Here is a 14,585-nt window from a genome sequence, read left to right as displayed (position 1 = left end):
AGTGCTCAGACTGTCTGTTTGGCTGTGTATGTTTCTCTCAGTGCTGCCTCTTCCCCAGGAAACAGCAGAGGCCACACCGAGTACAACAGCATTTAATGGTCAGAAACAGTTGTACAGTGTTAGAGTCAGCCACAGAAGCTGTGCTGGAGGACCAGACCCAGTCCCCCCCACACCAGGCAAAGCAGTTTTGGGCAGGAGCTGGCCTGTGGCCGGGCCACGTCCTCATCCCTGTGGCCTAAGGGGAGACCACCATTTAACATCCCCAGCTTCCACTACTCTTCAGAGGAGGGGGTTTAAGCCCCACATGCAAGAAGCCCTTGCCCCAGTGTCAAACGGGACGCAAGAGTTAGGATTAATGGGAAACCCTGTGTAAGGTATCATGGAGCGCGAAGGGGCAGGGGTTACCCCGTCCTCCGTCAACCAGAGCGGCTCACTTTCCCAGTTTCTTCATCCGTTCATCAATGCTGGCAAAGTTCCCCTCAATTGTGGACAGGTTCTCACGCATCGTCGTCTGCACCTGGAAGGCGAGAGAGCTGCTTTACTGTCAGGTTCAGGCGCTCACCTGGGTGAGGACTGGAGGCAGTTCTCTTGGAGAAGACAGAAGACATGGAGGAGAATTCCCTGGTGGTCCAGCGGTTACAACTCTGCAGGTTCACTGCTGGGGCCCAGGTTCAGTCCCTGGTTGGGGAACTAAGATCCCACAAGCCACATAACAAAGCCAAATTAGAAAAAAGAAATGGAAACAGCTTGTGGGCCCCAGAATGGGAAGGGGACTTGGAGCACCATGGACCTAGCATGGGATCTGCCAAACAGGCAGGCCTCTTAAGAATTCCCATCCTGACTTTAACCAGAACAGTTCTTTCATCTGTTTTATGTACTGAGGGGAAAATAGGATTTTGTTGAAGTAAGGGTTTCACTTGTCCAAAATTTTAGAAAACTGCTCTGGAGGAAGAACATATGCCAAGCACTTAATCTTGACAGAGCTGGGATACGAGACTCCCAAGTGCAGTGCTTCCCTCAGCACTGAGAACAATGCCTCCACCAGAAACAGGACTCGCTATGTGCTGGGCACTGCTTAGAAAATGAAGAGGCGACGCTCACAGCTCAGCGTTAGGAAGGAAACGGCAAAACCAGGTGGGAGCCTGGCTCCAGGCTTCAATGCCCACGTTGTCTAGTGTGCTGTGCTCAGGAACATCTGGTTGAGGACCCAGGGAGGATAAACCCAGCTGAGACTACAGAGAGGAACGGTAGGTCTTACAGGAAGAATGGAGGCTTACTGAGCTCTTAGCGTTCACTCATATTACTTCCGCTAAGCCATATAACTGAAGCAGGTACAATTTGCCAGATGGTGAGATGGAGGGTCACACGTTAAGTAAGTTGTCAGGCGTCTCACGGCAACTGGGAAACCGTATGGAGACTCACACCAAACTCCTGCCGCACCACTGTGCCACCACGTGGGCCGAGGCAGGCCCCTCCGGAGCTGAAGCTGGAGGACCTTGCCTGTGTGCGCTGGGGAGGGGAGGCAGCCGACCAGCAGAGGAGCGCTCACCTGAGTCAGGAGGGCGGCGTTGTCCTTGAGGGAACACGCAATCATCTGCTGCGTGGTGTCCAAATGTGTCAGAAGCTGGCCAAACTGCATGGCTGTGAAAGGCCAGAAGGGCAGGCATGGCATTAGAATCCAAGACCAGAGGGGAGGGAACAGGGTTGCTCCCTTTCCAGTTCCCCTTGACACCCCTGGGGCTGGCCTCCCACCTTGCTCATGCAGCTGCTTGATGCTGACGAGTCTCTGCACCAGCTCAGGAAGGGAGGTGGCGACGGGGCTCCAGCGCTGCGTGGTCTCGTAAAGCTGGTGCACCTGGAGGGACGGCAGGCGCCAGCCTTCAGCCACACCCCCCGTCAGGGCCGGACAAGGGCCCCGCCAAGCGCGCGCGGACGGGGAAGCACTGCCCGCGCTCAGCTGTGAGCGCGCGAGGAGGTGAGCTGAGGGTTCCAGCAGGGACAGCACGTGAGGGAGCAGGACAGGCTGTCGGATGGGAGGGAAGGTCTCTTCCTGACCTTGCTTTGTGTGTCGGCATCCTCTACAGAAGCTTTATGCTTGGCAATTTCATTCACTTTTCCCAGCACACTCTGAAAGCACAGATTTTAAGGTCCATAGTAAGGGCATCAGGCCTTCCAAAGTCACTAGCTGCCTGTAATCCAGTTTGCCTCCACTTAATACCTGTAACCGAGCCTCCACTTGGTCCAAAACTGCAAGGTCCAGGGCGCCCACCTTCGCCTGCAACAGCTCTACAGTATCCTGGGGGCGGGGTCAGGACAAGTGTCATGAAGCAGACAGAATCAGACTAGACGAGGCCACCTCATATTCCACTGAAGGTAATGAATAAACAGCTACAGATCCAAAAACAATTTTCTAAGCAAACCCAATCATGATATCCCCTCTGTCATCCAAACACTCCAGTTCCTTTTACACTCACCATGAGGCAGGCTCCCTGCAGACCTGCTGAAAGGGGATTCTGATGGGAAAAAGAAGCAAAGAAGTCAGTGGTTCTCATCTCTCCAGGTGATTACCACCTTCTCCCATCCTTTCTGGTTCCAGGAGGCAACTACTGGCTGCTCCTGTAACTGGAACCTGTTCCTAACTCCTCCCCGGATTCTGTGGAAGGCAGTGCACCCTAGGGCTCAGGATGTGGGGTCGGAACAAGTGTAACAGAGCACCTGAGCATCCTGATCACAGCGTACAGTGGCTTCCAGCTCCGTCAGGCGCTTCTCGAGTTCTGCCACCTAGGGGAGGGAGGAGGGGACACTGGCCATCCACCTCCCTCCCTCCTGCTGCAGTGGGAGGTCAATCCTGCTCTTGGCTGGTCTGCGTGCCCTCCCCTCCCCTCTCCCCACCACTCTGCCAAGGGATTTCTTTCTCTGGAACACAGCACTAATCACAGTCTTAAATGAGACATCAAGAGGAATCAAGCATTCCCAGCACCCTCTCCCCAGATGTGATTCCTTGGAGGGCAGCAAGAAAGTCTCCAGAGCCATGTCTTCTCTGGCCCCTTAACCAACATTACACACACACAGACACACACACACAGACACACACACACACACACACGTACTTTGGCGGCTTGAGAGAACTTGTCCTGCTCAGGCCCCTTAACCAACATCACACACACACACACACACACACACGCACGCACACAGACACACAGACACACACACGTACTTTGGCGGCTTGAGAGAACTTGTCCTGCTCGGGCCGAGAATGCAGCTCGTAGGTGACCAGGCTGCTATCTGGGGGGCCCCCGCCGGCGCTCCTGCCCCCTGCACCAGCCCCTCTGCTGTTCTTTGTCGCTTCCAGCTGCAGCAGTAGGCGCCTGGATCAAAGCAGCAGCACTGTTGTCACGACTTGAGGATGTGGGTCCGCCCGGTCACCTGCTTCTGCCTCAGGGTCAGCATTAAGGAGCAGCCGGGCCACCTCCCCCTTTGCAGCCCTGTCAGTACCTGGCTGGAGTCCCTCCACACCCCAGTGAGCAATGATTTCCCAGCAAAGTCTGGCACCCACTTAGCCAGAGCTCCATCGGGGTCAGTAAGGTTGATTGCGGCATCTGGTCCCAGCAGCTTCTCCAGATGGGAAGCAACCAGCTGCTGCTTCAGGGCGGCCAGCTGTTTGGCCAGCACCACGGGGGTCAGCTTCTCCTCAGTGGTTGATTCCTTCACTGTTGTCTGGTATGAAAACAAATAGACAGTGAGGGGTGGTAAGAGAGAGTCAAGGGAAAAAATAGATCAAGACCCTTAAAAGATAGCTGTGGCTGAAAGTCATTGGGCTGCTCCTTACCCACTTACAGCACTAACTATAAATTCATGTGCATTCCCAAACTCTGAAAACCTCAGCCCCCTTAGGGAGGAGCTTAGGGAATCTTTCTCCTCCTGCTGGGAGGTCTTCCTCTGCTATGTAAGTCATAGCAGAAAGGCGAGAGGGGAGTCTATAGTCACCTTGATTTTTTCAACTTCAGCTGTCAGCTCTTGGACCTCATGCAGCAGTCTCTGGTACTTTTGCTGGGGTGTCTCCTTCACTCCCAGACCCTCTCCAAGCTAGAGAGCAAGCACAGACGGTGACATCACACCTCCTAGAACAGGGAACCTCAAGAATGTATTAAAAAAAAAAAAAAAACAAGAATGTATCCAAACCCAGTTTGTAAGGGTATCATACCCAACTAAGAATCCACCATCATCCTCACTCAGAAGACCTGCAGAGAGCTGGAGGCCTGGAGACGCTCCAGAGCCAACAGCAGGGGGACAAAGCATGCTCCCCTGCATCCAGCTGGGCTCCTCAAGCCCCCAACCAGAGAGGAACCCGGAATCCCACCTATATCCCTGCTCTCTTAAATGCCCACATGATAGGGTCACTGCACTATTCCCATCAACACACAAACAACAAACCATCTCATATTCTCCAGATTCATATCCCGTTCTTTTGGTTTTTCCAATTCGATCTGAGAAATCTGCCAAGAAAAGAAGATGGAATTGAGGGCCTGATCAAGACCCACGGCAGTCATGGTCTCAGTGACTGTGAGGGCTTCCATAAGACGGCTCTTTCCCCAAAGCAAATGTCAGTGAGGCCTGAGGGCAGGCTTCCCCATCCAATTTCCAACCAGTCTCACCAAGTCCCTTTGTGCCCACTCTCTTGTCTTTGAACTTGTCATAGGCAGCGTTGGGATTGACAATGATGTGCTCCACGCTGGTACTCGTCAGCTCCTCCTGCAGAAACAGGGAGTTCAGGCCAGGGGCAGACTCATCCCACCTAGAACTTCCCCGAGACTCACCCCACCCTAGAACTTCCCCGAGACTCATCCCCACCCTAGAACTTCCCCGAGCCCCCAAATCCCCAAGCCATTAGGAGACCGGGCTCTACTCTCCCAGGGGGAAAGGAGGACAGCGCCAATCCACGCTACCGACCCAGGTTCACCCTAGGAAATGAAAGCTTCCTGCTAAGTTTGGAGTCTCAGTTGTATGAATATTAACACCCTGATTCCACTGGGAACAGAGGCGGCACAACCTCCCCACCCGTTCTGTACATAAGCCTCCTCATCCCCTCCCCTTCCCCAGTCCAACTGGGCCCTCCCAGTTATCTGGCAACACGATGCACTCAGGGCAAGAAACCAACCTGACCTCTTTTAACCTTCCCCTCCCAAAAGTAAATTTCCTTGCTGCTGAGGAAGTCCATTTTCAAGCTGACCTCCCATCCTTGCTGGAGGGAAAGAAGAGCGATCAGGCTACTAGCTCCTGAGTATCAGAACCTGCATGTGCTGCTAAAGGGAAGGTAACAGCTTTTAGACACAAAAGGCGGCTGGCAGAGGACCTGGCCAGATGCCGTTTCCAGACTGCCGTGAAGTCAGGGAATGCAGGGGATACAGAGAAGAGGCAGATATTGTGTTATTTTTTAAGGGACATCTTGGAAGCAACAGCATAAGCTGTATCTGTTTGCCAAAAGCGCCCATGGGCAAAGGCCATACGGACATTCTGAAACAGAGACAGCTGCAGCACTTGCCTCTTCTCCCTGACCCTCTGCTGTTTCTCAAGCATGAAGCTCTTCCATAAGGAGGGGACATGGTAAACGAAGTGAAAGAAACTTCACCCTAGAAACTGAGGCAGAAATGTTCCCTCCTTACTACGTTTCTGTTAGCGGTTCAGATTCTAGTAACGACACCAAAACCAAGTCCTCCAGACCGCATGTCTCTCCTTCTATGTCAGCAGCCCGACAGGTCTCATCATGCTACTGAAGGCAGTGGAAGGAGACCTGGAAAGCCTTTTCTCGAGGGGTGGACATCACCTTCTACTGGAGGAAGGCAAAGAAAGTCTTCTTCCTTTTAACCACAACAATGGTTCTCAACCCTGGCTGCACAATAGAATCACTTAGAAAAGGGGTGGGGGAGAAAAAAGGGATGGGCTCACCTCTGTAGATTCTGATTGAATTGTTCTGAGGTAGGGCCAGGGCAGTAAGCCAGTTTAAAAGCTACCCAGGTCATTCTAATATGTATCCAGGACTGAGACTCTCTGCCTGTCAGTGGGTACTAGGGGTTGACGGGGGTGGAGACAGGTTATGATGGACAGACATGGAGAAAGAGCAGAAGACACAGGCTCCACCCTTCATCTCTGCTCTTACAGAAGGAATCAGTGTGCGTGGCAGTTTTATAAACGAGGGAGGGGGCGGGTAAGGAGGAAACATCAACTCTGCTTTTCACCTCTTCAGGGAAGTGCTGGGCAGATGGGCAAGAGCTAAAAAAGATTAAGGGGAAAACAAAGGTTTCCCATATCAAAGTGCCTAGGGGAAAAAACAACTGAGCCACAAATTCTTCTCTCAACCTTCTCTGAAGCGTTATGGCCAGAGCACCCACTGGTCAAATAAATGTGGTCTCAGGCCTCTAAAAAGTGTCTGTCTGAGATGGACTCATGTTCAGGAGAGAACATCACCCTCTCTCAAGTTCACCCTCAAGAGTAAGAACATGCCACTCCTCCCTCTGACGATGGGGCAGGGAAAAAAAAACACCTCTTTGGAAGGCAGAGTCTACAGACTAAGGACAGAAATCATAGCTGCCATTTTGTTAAGCCCTTACTACGGGCCAGGCACTACACAGATGAGAACATACTCTCTTATTTAGTTTTCTAAAGAGGGAATGTGTGGAGTGAAAAAGGGTCCCCACACAGAGTCCGCGTGTCGGAGCTTCTGGCCCCGCAGGCACGGTCAGCGCTTTCATCTGACTGGTCCTGCGGCAGGGGCGCGTCCTGGGGCAGAAGGGCTGCCCCGCGCTGGCACCTTCCCAGAGCCTCTCCAAGGGTGCGGCCCCGAAGGCTCCGGTGGGCAGCACGCCTGAGCCCTTCAGAGGCACCGCCTCTGCCAGTGTCCTGGAGGTCTGGGGGCGTGGGCTGGAGGTAGTGCCATTACACTGATTCACGAGATGGGAAAAGGTCAGCTGGGGTTGGGGCTGAATAGAGGGACAGAAGATTCAGTAGAGACCAAAGGACAGAGAACAACTGCCCATCATAGCACACCCCGTTAAAAAGCAGATGAAAGGTCAGGCTTCTTACCAGCTCCTTGTGGTTTCCCCAGAGGTGAGAAAATCAAAAGAGTTAAAAGGAAAGGGAGTGGGGAAATGGGGGTGAGGGAGGGAAAAAAAAAAGACAAAATTGTTATTAGCAAATTGTCACATGCACTACATGACAGTCTTCAAATATACTGCATCACAGGGCCCAGGGGAACCTAGCAAAATTTGGGGGCCAAGAAATTTCAGCTGGGGTCACTGCATACCCCAAGAGAAAGAAGAGCTTGGGACCCTTTCCTCTCCGGTGGTCAGGTTGTCGTGAAGCTTTGCCGTGAACAGCAGCAATTCAGGATCACCTGGGAACTAAGGGTTAGGTGTTGCGAGCCAGTGGCGTGGAAGAAAGTGGGGGCAGAGAAGGCTGGGGGAGGCAGGGAGAAGCTGTAGAGACGGCAGAATGTGAAGCAGAGGCTGTGGAGATAAGAGTCTGAGGGCTTGTAGCTGATTAAGGGTCCATGATTATTAAGGTGGGTAGTTCATGGTTCAAGTCTTCCTGTCTCTCAGTTTCTCTAGTTTTGAAGAATTACACATTTGAATGGCAGAATCAATCATAATGCGGGTGCTTATGTAGGTGGCGTCATGTGACTTTGTGTTAAGCAGAACAAAATGAACTTTCTAGATTACAGATGGTAAGTTCAATGAAATGCGAAGTACCTAACTGCAGCCCCATCCTCATTCAGTTGCCAGAGGAGAGGCAGGGCAAATCCTGGTCCCTTGTGAAGTCTGGTGTGTTTGTATCCATCTTGAGTGCTTGGAAACTCACCCTACACTCTGAGGGATCCAGAGCAACTCTGCCATGACGCGCCAGCACAGAGTCCAAAAGACACCCAGATTCACAGCTACCAGACATGCGCAGAACATATTTCTTCAACCCTCTGTTCACAGGGGTTGGAGGGTATACAATGTGGAAAAGTGAGAGCCTTTCAAAAAGAGGCCTTATTTTAGCCCAAGCCACACAGATAAGGCTCCACTTCCAGGCAAGACTGGTTAAAGAATTGCCAGGAAAGGATGGATATATGTGTATGAAGAGACAAGATGGGATAGAAACAACTACATTCTGCCCCAGAGGTTTCAGCTAGATGCATCAGAACTCTTCATTCCCTTCTCACGCCAGGGTCCAGCCCAGCCAAGGCTCCTCGCTCAGCTCAGGGCAGAGGGGGGTCCAGGTCCTGTGACCTAAGGCTGGGATGTCTCTGCAGAGAGCATGTAAGCACTTGTGGGCGCACACACGCAAACACACGCGCGGAGGCGCACACACTTTACTCTTCTCTTGCCTCACCAAGCTAGAGGCAGCTTGATTAAAAGCTCAAGGGAAAAGAGAGGACAATGGGCCCTAAGTTCAAGTCCAAGTCATGAGGAATAAGCAGAATTGGGGAGGAGAGAAAAATTTAAACAAGGAAAAGTGGTATATGTATATTAATTTGTAAATCATACGTACCACCCCCAAGTCTGACCTGCGGGTGGGTTGGGAAAAGAGATTTTTGCAATAATGTCTGTAACCTGGAGTAGGAACAGTCACCACGGGAGCCTACTAAACCCAGCCAACTTGATTAGAATTCTAAGTGCCTTGACCCCAGATACATGACTCCCCAGTCCCTCTCAATAATAACCGCCCAGACTCCCCAGGGCTGTTTGGCTAAGTGGCTGTGCCTCAGAGGGCAAGACCTGAGGTTCTAGATCAGAAACGGGAAGAGGTCACTGCCGCTCCCTTAGGCTGTTCAGGCTCTTTGCCAACACCACAGCCAGGGGGACTTCAGAACCATGACGACAAGGAAGATGGATAGTGCTGTAGAATAAAACTGTCCAGGATGGACCAACACAGTGCTGACCATCCAACCATTTCTAAAGGAGGGGTACAGAAACAGGAAGACTTGTGGAAGCACAAAGGATCCAAGTCAGTCCCTTAAAATGCATGTAACATCCCTTTCCTAGCCCATTTACCTTCCTCTAAAGGCTTAGCATAAGGGATTATTAAGATGAAGTTTTCATCTTAATCAGGTATAATCCACACTGCTAAGAAGTGAGGACTGCTGCTGTCCCCCTGTTCTTAACCCTTGTCCAGAATGGCTAAAAGCCACTCCTTTTCTCTTAACTCCAATTCAGTTTGTGAAGGAGAAAGGCAACCCCCTTCCAACTCCTGCTTTTAAATCCCCATGTCCAGAAGTGTTCCCTGTCTCCATGTTTCTATCCCATCCTCCACTGGACAGTTTTATTCTGCAGACCTCACAGGGGAAGAGACAATGATTCATGAATCATAGTTGTGTTTCTAAACATTGATTAGGAATCTTTAACCATGAGGCCAGCAGGCCCCTTAGTGACCCGGCGAGAGATGCATCAGAATTTAAAACAATCAGCTGCGACAACAGCACAGTGACAGCATGGCATGCGAGATGGCAAATGAAAAAAACATGCAGAGAAGAAGCACTGAATGGTCTTACTTGTGCAAACTAGTGTCCAGGCAGGGTGGTGAGGAGGGAGGATGAGGGAAGCATTAGGAAAAACTCAGGTAAGTTCAAGTGCGCCAACAGTCAATGAACACAATCAAGCATACTCTGTGATATCCCAAACTGTAAGGAAGAGAACTTACTATTTCCCATCTCAGGCTGGTGGAGGGTCTGGCATTATTTACCCTTTGGAGAACAGAAGGCCCTGCCAGGGCCCCACCAAACTAAGGCTAGGTCATTTCTTCCCCTTTCACATGGCATCAGGATAGGTATGGCATAAAGGGAGGAACTAATCCTGTCTCTAGTGAGTTTTCTAAACTTACTCCCCCTTGCTCCAGCACTTAAAAAGCCGGGAGCAGAATGCCTACACAGACCCAAACGTAGGCTGTGGACTCAGTGCGGAGGGAATTCCAACTGGGAATTAGCTTTCCTGACAAGACATTTTAAGAAAAGTTTCCAAAAAGCGCATGGCCCAAATCAACCCAGGAGTGTCTGATATGCAGAGGGGATCCTCCTACACTGAGGAGGAAAGGGCTGGCCTGTGTGGTTTTCTGGTCCATTCACTTTAGAATATTTTAGCTCCTGCTAAAATTGTTTTAAAGGGATAGCAGGAAAATCAGGACCATTTTTACCTAAAATAAAACCTTCTACTATTTCCTCTTCCATCCTTCCCAATATGGGAATGGCAAACTTTCCTGTTTAAGTTAAACTAGCAATTACAACTTTTGGGGTGTATTACAGGGTATTATTTCCTTCGGCAGCCCGATTTCTTCCATAGTGGAGCGATCAAAGGAAGGTGGAGAGACAGCGAAGGTCGTCAATATCCTTGGACTACTTCTTTAAATAAAAATCTGGAGACTGCCCTGAAAGGTTCCATTAAGAAGCTGATCAAATTGGTTGTCTCCAGGGAGGAACTGAGCATTGGCAGGCAGCAATGGGAACAGACACTTTTTGTTCTATGTGCATATATTACCTATTTTAAAAACTAATAAAATTAAAGTTCCAAATAATCTGGAGACTAAGGCAGAGCATGCTCTCGCTGGAGTTAAGAAGGTGACTGAAACTTCATGGTTCAGCCACAACAGTCTTGGGAAGGTAAGTGAGAGCGGACCAGCTGCTAGTGAGAACCCAGGCCTCAAGGAAATGAGGATGCTGGATTGTCCCGAGTACAACCAACTGCTCCTCAAGTTGCACACTTGCGTCAGTATTAAGAGCAGGGGCAGAACCATTAGTCAGCTGACTTCCCGAAAGCTGCCCTCGTAAGGCCCACAGGGACAGGCAGAGGCCAGAGACATTAGCTGACATCAGGAAACATCTCAGGCCTCCCCCACTCCCGCCGGGGCTCCTGAAGTTGCTGAGCATTTCCCGACCCTGCCCACTCCTCCCTAGTGATAGTGTCATTCTGCTGGGCCTTAGGTGATGGAGGCAACTTAGTTCCTCTTCTGTTTACCATCCAGTTATTATCGACTTCTATACTGGCATTCTGGCTACATGCTGCAGGAAATGAACATCAGCCCATCAGCCACCCCACTAGATGCTATTAAAATAGGCTGCTCAGGATCAGCAGGGAGAGACAGCCAATCGGGACAGAAGAGTCAGGTTCTTCCATGCCTGGGATGAAGGTCATGTCTTTTCATTAAGAGATAGCCCATGATTTTGAAAGGAAAATTACAATTTATTTTTTGGTTTGGAAAGGGGACTGCTATGATATTACCTGCTTGATCATGGTCAGTGACAAAGGGACAAACTTCCATTCATTATTTCACCATGAAGGCTTGATATTTTATAGGCAGAGCCCTAGGCCAGAGCTGAACAGTCTCTGGACTATGGCAGCAGAATGGAGTCCTCAGTATGTATACTCCTGCCCTTTGAGTCAGAGACAGCTCCCTAATAAGATATCTCTCGGAGTGAAGGTGTACACCTGGGTCCTGAGCAATGACACCATCGGCATTATCTTCAGATACTCAAGTGTGGGGGACAGACTGACATGCCAGCAAGTACAGAAGCAACAAGAACACACCACTCAGAGGGGACGAGGAAGGTGTTCCCCACAAAGAAGGAACCACTTCCACATGGGGGAAATCAAATAAGGAGTAAGTGAGTAGGCCAAGCCATACATTATAAGCCAGCAACCGGCATTCTCCAGAACTAACCAGCCCCACAGATGTAGCCACAGGACTCACAGACACACATACAGAGCCTGTTCCCACTGACTCTTGGTCACCACTTTTCTGAGATCTCACACCATCAATGTGACCCTAGCCCAGCTCTCCTTGCAAATTATAGAACCTAAAATACATCCTATAAGACATGTGAACAGATCCTTGCTCCCCTTGGCACTTACACTCAGAGTTTCCACTATGTTCACTTCATTCACTCAATTATTTTCTTTCATGTTTCCTACATGTATCCTAACTCCCCCATTAGCCTGGGGGATTTTTGAGGGCAGGGACATTTCTTTCCTCTGTACTGCACAAAAATCAACACAAAATGAACACAATCAATAAACAATGCGAAGTGGTTTCCCTTATGGTTAAAATGTGTCCACAGCTAATTCCTTCCTCTTGAGTTCTTGCTAAATCTGAAAGTGCTATCAAGTCCTCTCCTCTGCTAATATGAAACATCTATGTTCTTCATCAAATTCGTTCTGCTCTGACCAGCTCTCTTATCTTTCTGAAGTCTCCAATTCATTTTCCTTGCCTAGTGGATTCTGGATACTCATGTAAAAGAGTATTCCTCTATACTTCAAAGTCTAGCTTGTTAGGATGTTAATGAACATTGAGTAAGCGATATATTTTATGAAACAGAAGGTCTAGGTCTTAAACTCATGCACTTTTTAAGTGCTCAGGCTTCATGATTCATTACCATGGACTAGCATTACTGAGGCTAAGTCACTAGCACCCAGCCTGTTTTGAGATATTTCAATTTTATTTAAAAGGCCTAAGTATCCAGCCTCTTAGTTTTAATTCCACTGACCTGACTCTCCTTCCTGGCATTGCTCATTTGCAAGTCCTGCAACCTACGTACCACCCAGGCTGGGTTGGCATACCCGCTTATTGCTGTGGCTCGCCAGAAGAGGGAAAGGGCCTGCCTGGTAGAGAGAGATCAGAATCCACAGGAGTCCTGAGGCAGCACATAGTCTTACCGCATCAAACTCTGCTTGATCATCCTCAGGCAGGTCGCTGGTTTCATAAACATCTGGCTCGTTCCTGGCCTGCAGGTAAAAGCAGCGACCATCCAACCTCACTGCCCAGCACTACCCACCCACACCCCTGACCCCACTCCCTCTGAACAAGTGAACAGAGAAGTCAGGCTGTGATGCCAGGATTCTGCCCCTTCTTTCACCTGCTGGGTGAACAGCATGTCACTTCCCATGTCTTAACAGGGGTGGGGATAAGAGTGGGGATGACTGATGGTAAATGGTGAGTGTTAAGTGATTGACAAAGATGTTACCCTGCATCTGAAGGGTGACGCGTCCTCGGCAATCAGAAGTAGGAGAGGAGCCGTCATTAGGCCCTGCACACGCTACCCTGGCACAAGGGCTGAGAGTGACTCAGGGCCTTAGTACACAAGGTCCTATTCCAACCCCCCACCCCGTGAATGCAAGTAAGGCAACAACACAAAGGGAGGTACAGGCCGGCATGTGCGGGGCTTGGGGAGGAGGTTCCCTAGAGGACAGTTCTCTATCTGGGGTTCTGTCACGGTAACCTCCTCACTCTTTGCAGAGTGAAGGCCATCACCAAAGGACCTGGTTTGTCTGTCTGAGGTGGGGGTGGGGGGCTTATGGGAATATCTGGGCAGACACGGGAGGTGTAGACACGGATGGATAAGCACAAGAGAACAGTGATAAGTGCCTGGAGACCATTTCTGGGCTGAGAAACCGGCGACTGCCGGAAAGGGGCCTTGTAGGCCGTCGCAGAGTCCAGCCCAGTCGGGCCGGAGTCCGAAGGGCACTGGGGCCGGTCAGGGAGCTGGCGGCAGGAGCCCTGGGGGCTGAGGGGGGGGGGGGTGCAAGCGGAAAAGGCCACGGGTTGGTGTCTGTTGGGGGTCTTTAGGAGGTTGGGGGCGCGGTCTTGGGGAGCCAGGGCCGGCCGTGTACTCACAATGCCGGGAAGGTCGGCGTACTTAGGGTCCGCCATGGCGGCGGCGAGGCGGGGTTGGGGGACCGGGGCCTCGGCAGAGCCGGGACCGGTGCTCGGGTTGGGGAGAGGATGTGTCCTGGTCCGGGTTAAGGCGGCCGCGAAGGGAGCGGCGGAGGAGGCGGAGGAGCAGGAAGTCTCGCGACAGGAGCAGTACAGGGGAAGGGTGAAGCCAAACGTCGCGAGAACAGCCCGCCACCACACCCCTGGAAAGGCAGGGATTGGCGAGAACGAGGCCGGGAATGAGGTAATGGCAGGAAGCCGCCGCCTAGGATTGTGGGATATGCAGTCTTGGCCCACCCGGCTTGGGCGGGGACCGACGTTAACGCGCTTTGGGAGCTGTGTCGCCTGACTTATTTTCTTTCGTCTTTATAGCGAGTCTGTGAACGAGCTTTTACAATTCCTGGTTTTCGGTGGATAAATTTGTTGTTCAGTCGCTAACTCCTGTCTGCTGCTAAGTCGCTTCAGTCGTGTCCGACCCTGTGCGACCCCATGGACGGCAGCCCGCCAGGCTTCCCCGTCCCCGGGATTCTCCAGGCAAGAACACTGGAGTGGGTTGCCATTTCCTTCTCCAATGCATGAAAGTGAAAAGTGAAGGTGAAGTCGCTCAGTCGTGTCCGACTCTTAGCGACCCCATGGACTGTAGCCCGCCAGGCTCCTCTGGCCTCCACTATCTCCCACAGTTTGCTCACATTCATATCGATTGAGTCGGTGATGCTATCTAACCATGTCAAGCTCCCAGAAATTAAATGACTGGGTGAAAACAACACAACTCGGTATGCTGAGGCACAGCCAGGGCTTTGAAACAACAATGTGTAAATTTAATAGAGATTTAATTATGTCGGGAATGAGAATGTTAACTAACCTCAGGTTAGGGCAGTCAGATAAAATACAGAGCACTTAGTTAAATT

At 50.9% G+C, this 14,585-nt stretch overlaps 1 protein-coding gene across 3 annotated transcripts; it reads right to left on the bottom strand.

The window, feature by feature from the left end:
• Positions 1-76: 76 nt before the first annotated feature.
• DCTN2 (dynactin subunit 2) lies at positions 77-13,856 on the bottom strand. Of its 3 annotated transcripts, XM_043889149.1 has the most exons (15): positions 13,639-13,815; positions 12,681-12,749; positions 7,081-7,086; positions 4,656-4,752; positions 4,435-4,496; positions 3,988-4,086; positions 3,557-3,717; positions 3,218-3,368; positions 2,716-2,781; positions 2,475-2,513; positions 2,219-2,296; positions 2,056-2,127; positions 1,753-1,855; positions 1,550-1,641; positions 77-517 (listed from the first exon to the last, which is right to left on the bottom strand). In XM_043889149.1, the coding sequence occupies exons 1-15, from the start codon at positions 13,672-13,674 to the stop codon at positions 431-433; spliced, it is 1,218 nt and encodes a 405-aa protein (XP_043745084.1). In that variant the 5' UTR covers positions 13,675-13,815; the 3' UTR covers positions 77-430. The 3 variants fall into 3 exon arrangements, with proteins under 3 accessions (XP_043745084.1, XP_043745095.1, XP_043745106.1); XM_043889160.1 differs by lacking the exon at positions 7,081-7,086 and having other exon boundaries at positions 13,639-13,856; XM_043889171.1 differs by lacking the exons at positions 12,681-12,749; positions 13,639-13,815 and adding an exon at positions 9,530-9,533.
• Between the last annotated feature and the right edge of the window lie 729 nt (positions 13,857-14,585).

Source organism: Cervus elaphus, chromosome 3, assembly GCF_910594005.1.
Source record: "Cervus elaphus chromosome 3, mCerEla1.1, whole genome shotgun sequence".
In the NCBI taxonomy this organism is placed as follows: domain Eukaryota; kingdom Metazoa; phylum Chordata; class Mammalia; order Artiodactyla; family Cervidae; genus Cervus; species Cervus elaphus.
Note: the sequence above shows the minus strand (reverse complement) of the source record. Positions and strands in the feature narration are given on the sequence as shown.

Excerpts from the sequence above, each read along its gene's own strand:
- DCTN2 (XM_043889149.1), bottom strand. The coding sequence starts at position 13,674 with ATGGCGGACCCTAAGTACGCCGACCTTCCCGGCATT. Across the intron at positions 4,497-4,655 it reads AGTGGGCACAAAGGGACTTG|ATTTCTCAGATCGAATTGGA; the intron begins GTGAGACTGGTT and ends TTTTCTTGGCAG. Across the intron at positions 2,782-3,217 it reads AGTTCTCTCAAGCCGCCAAA|GTGGCAGAACTCGAGAAGCG; the intron begins GTACGTGTGTGT and ends TCCCTCCCCTAG.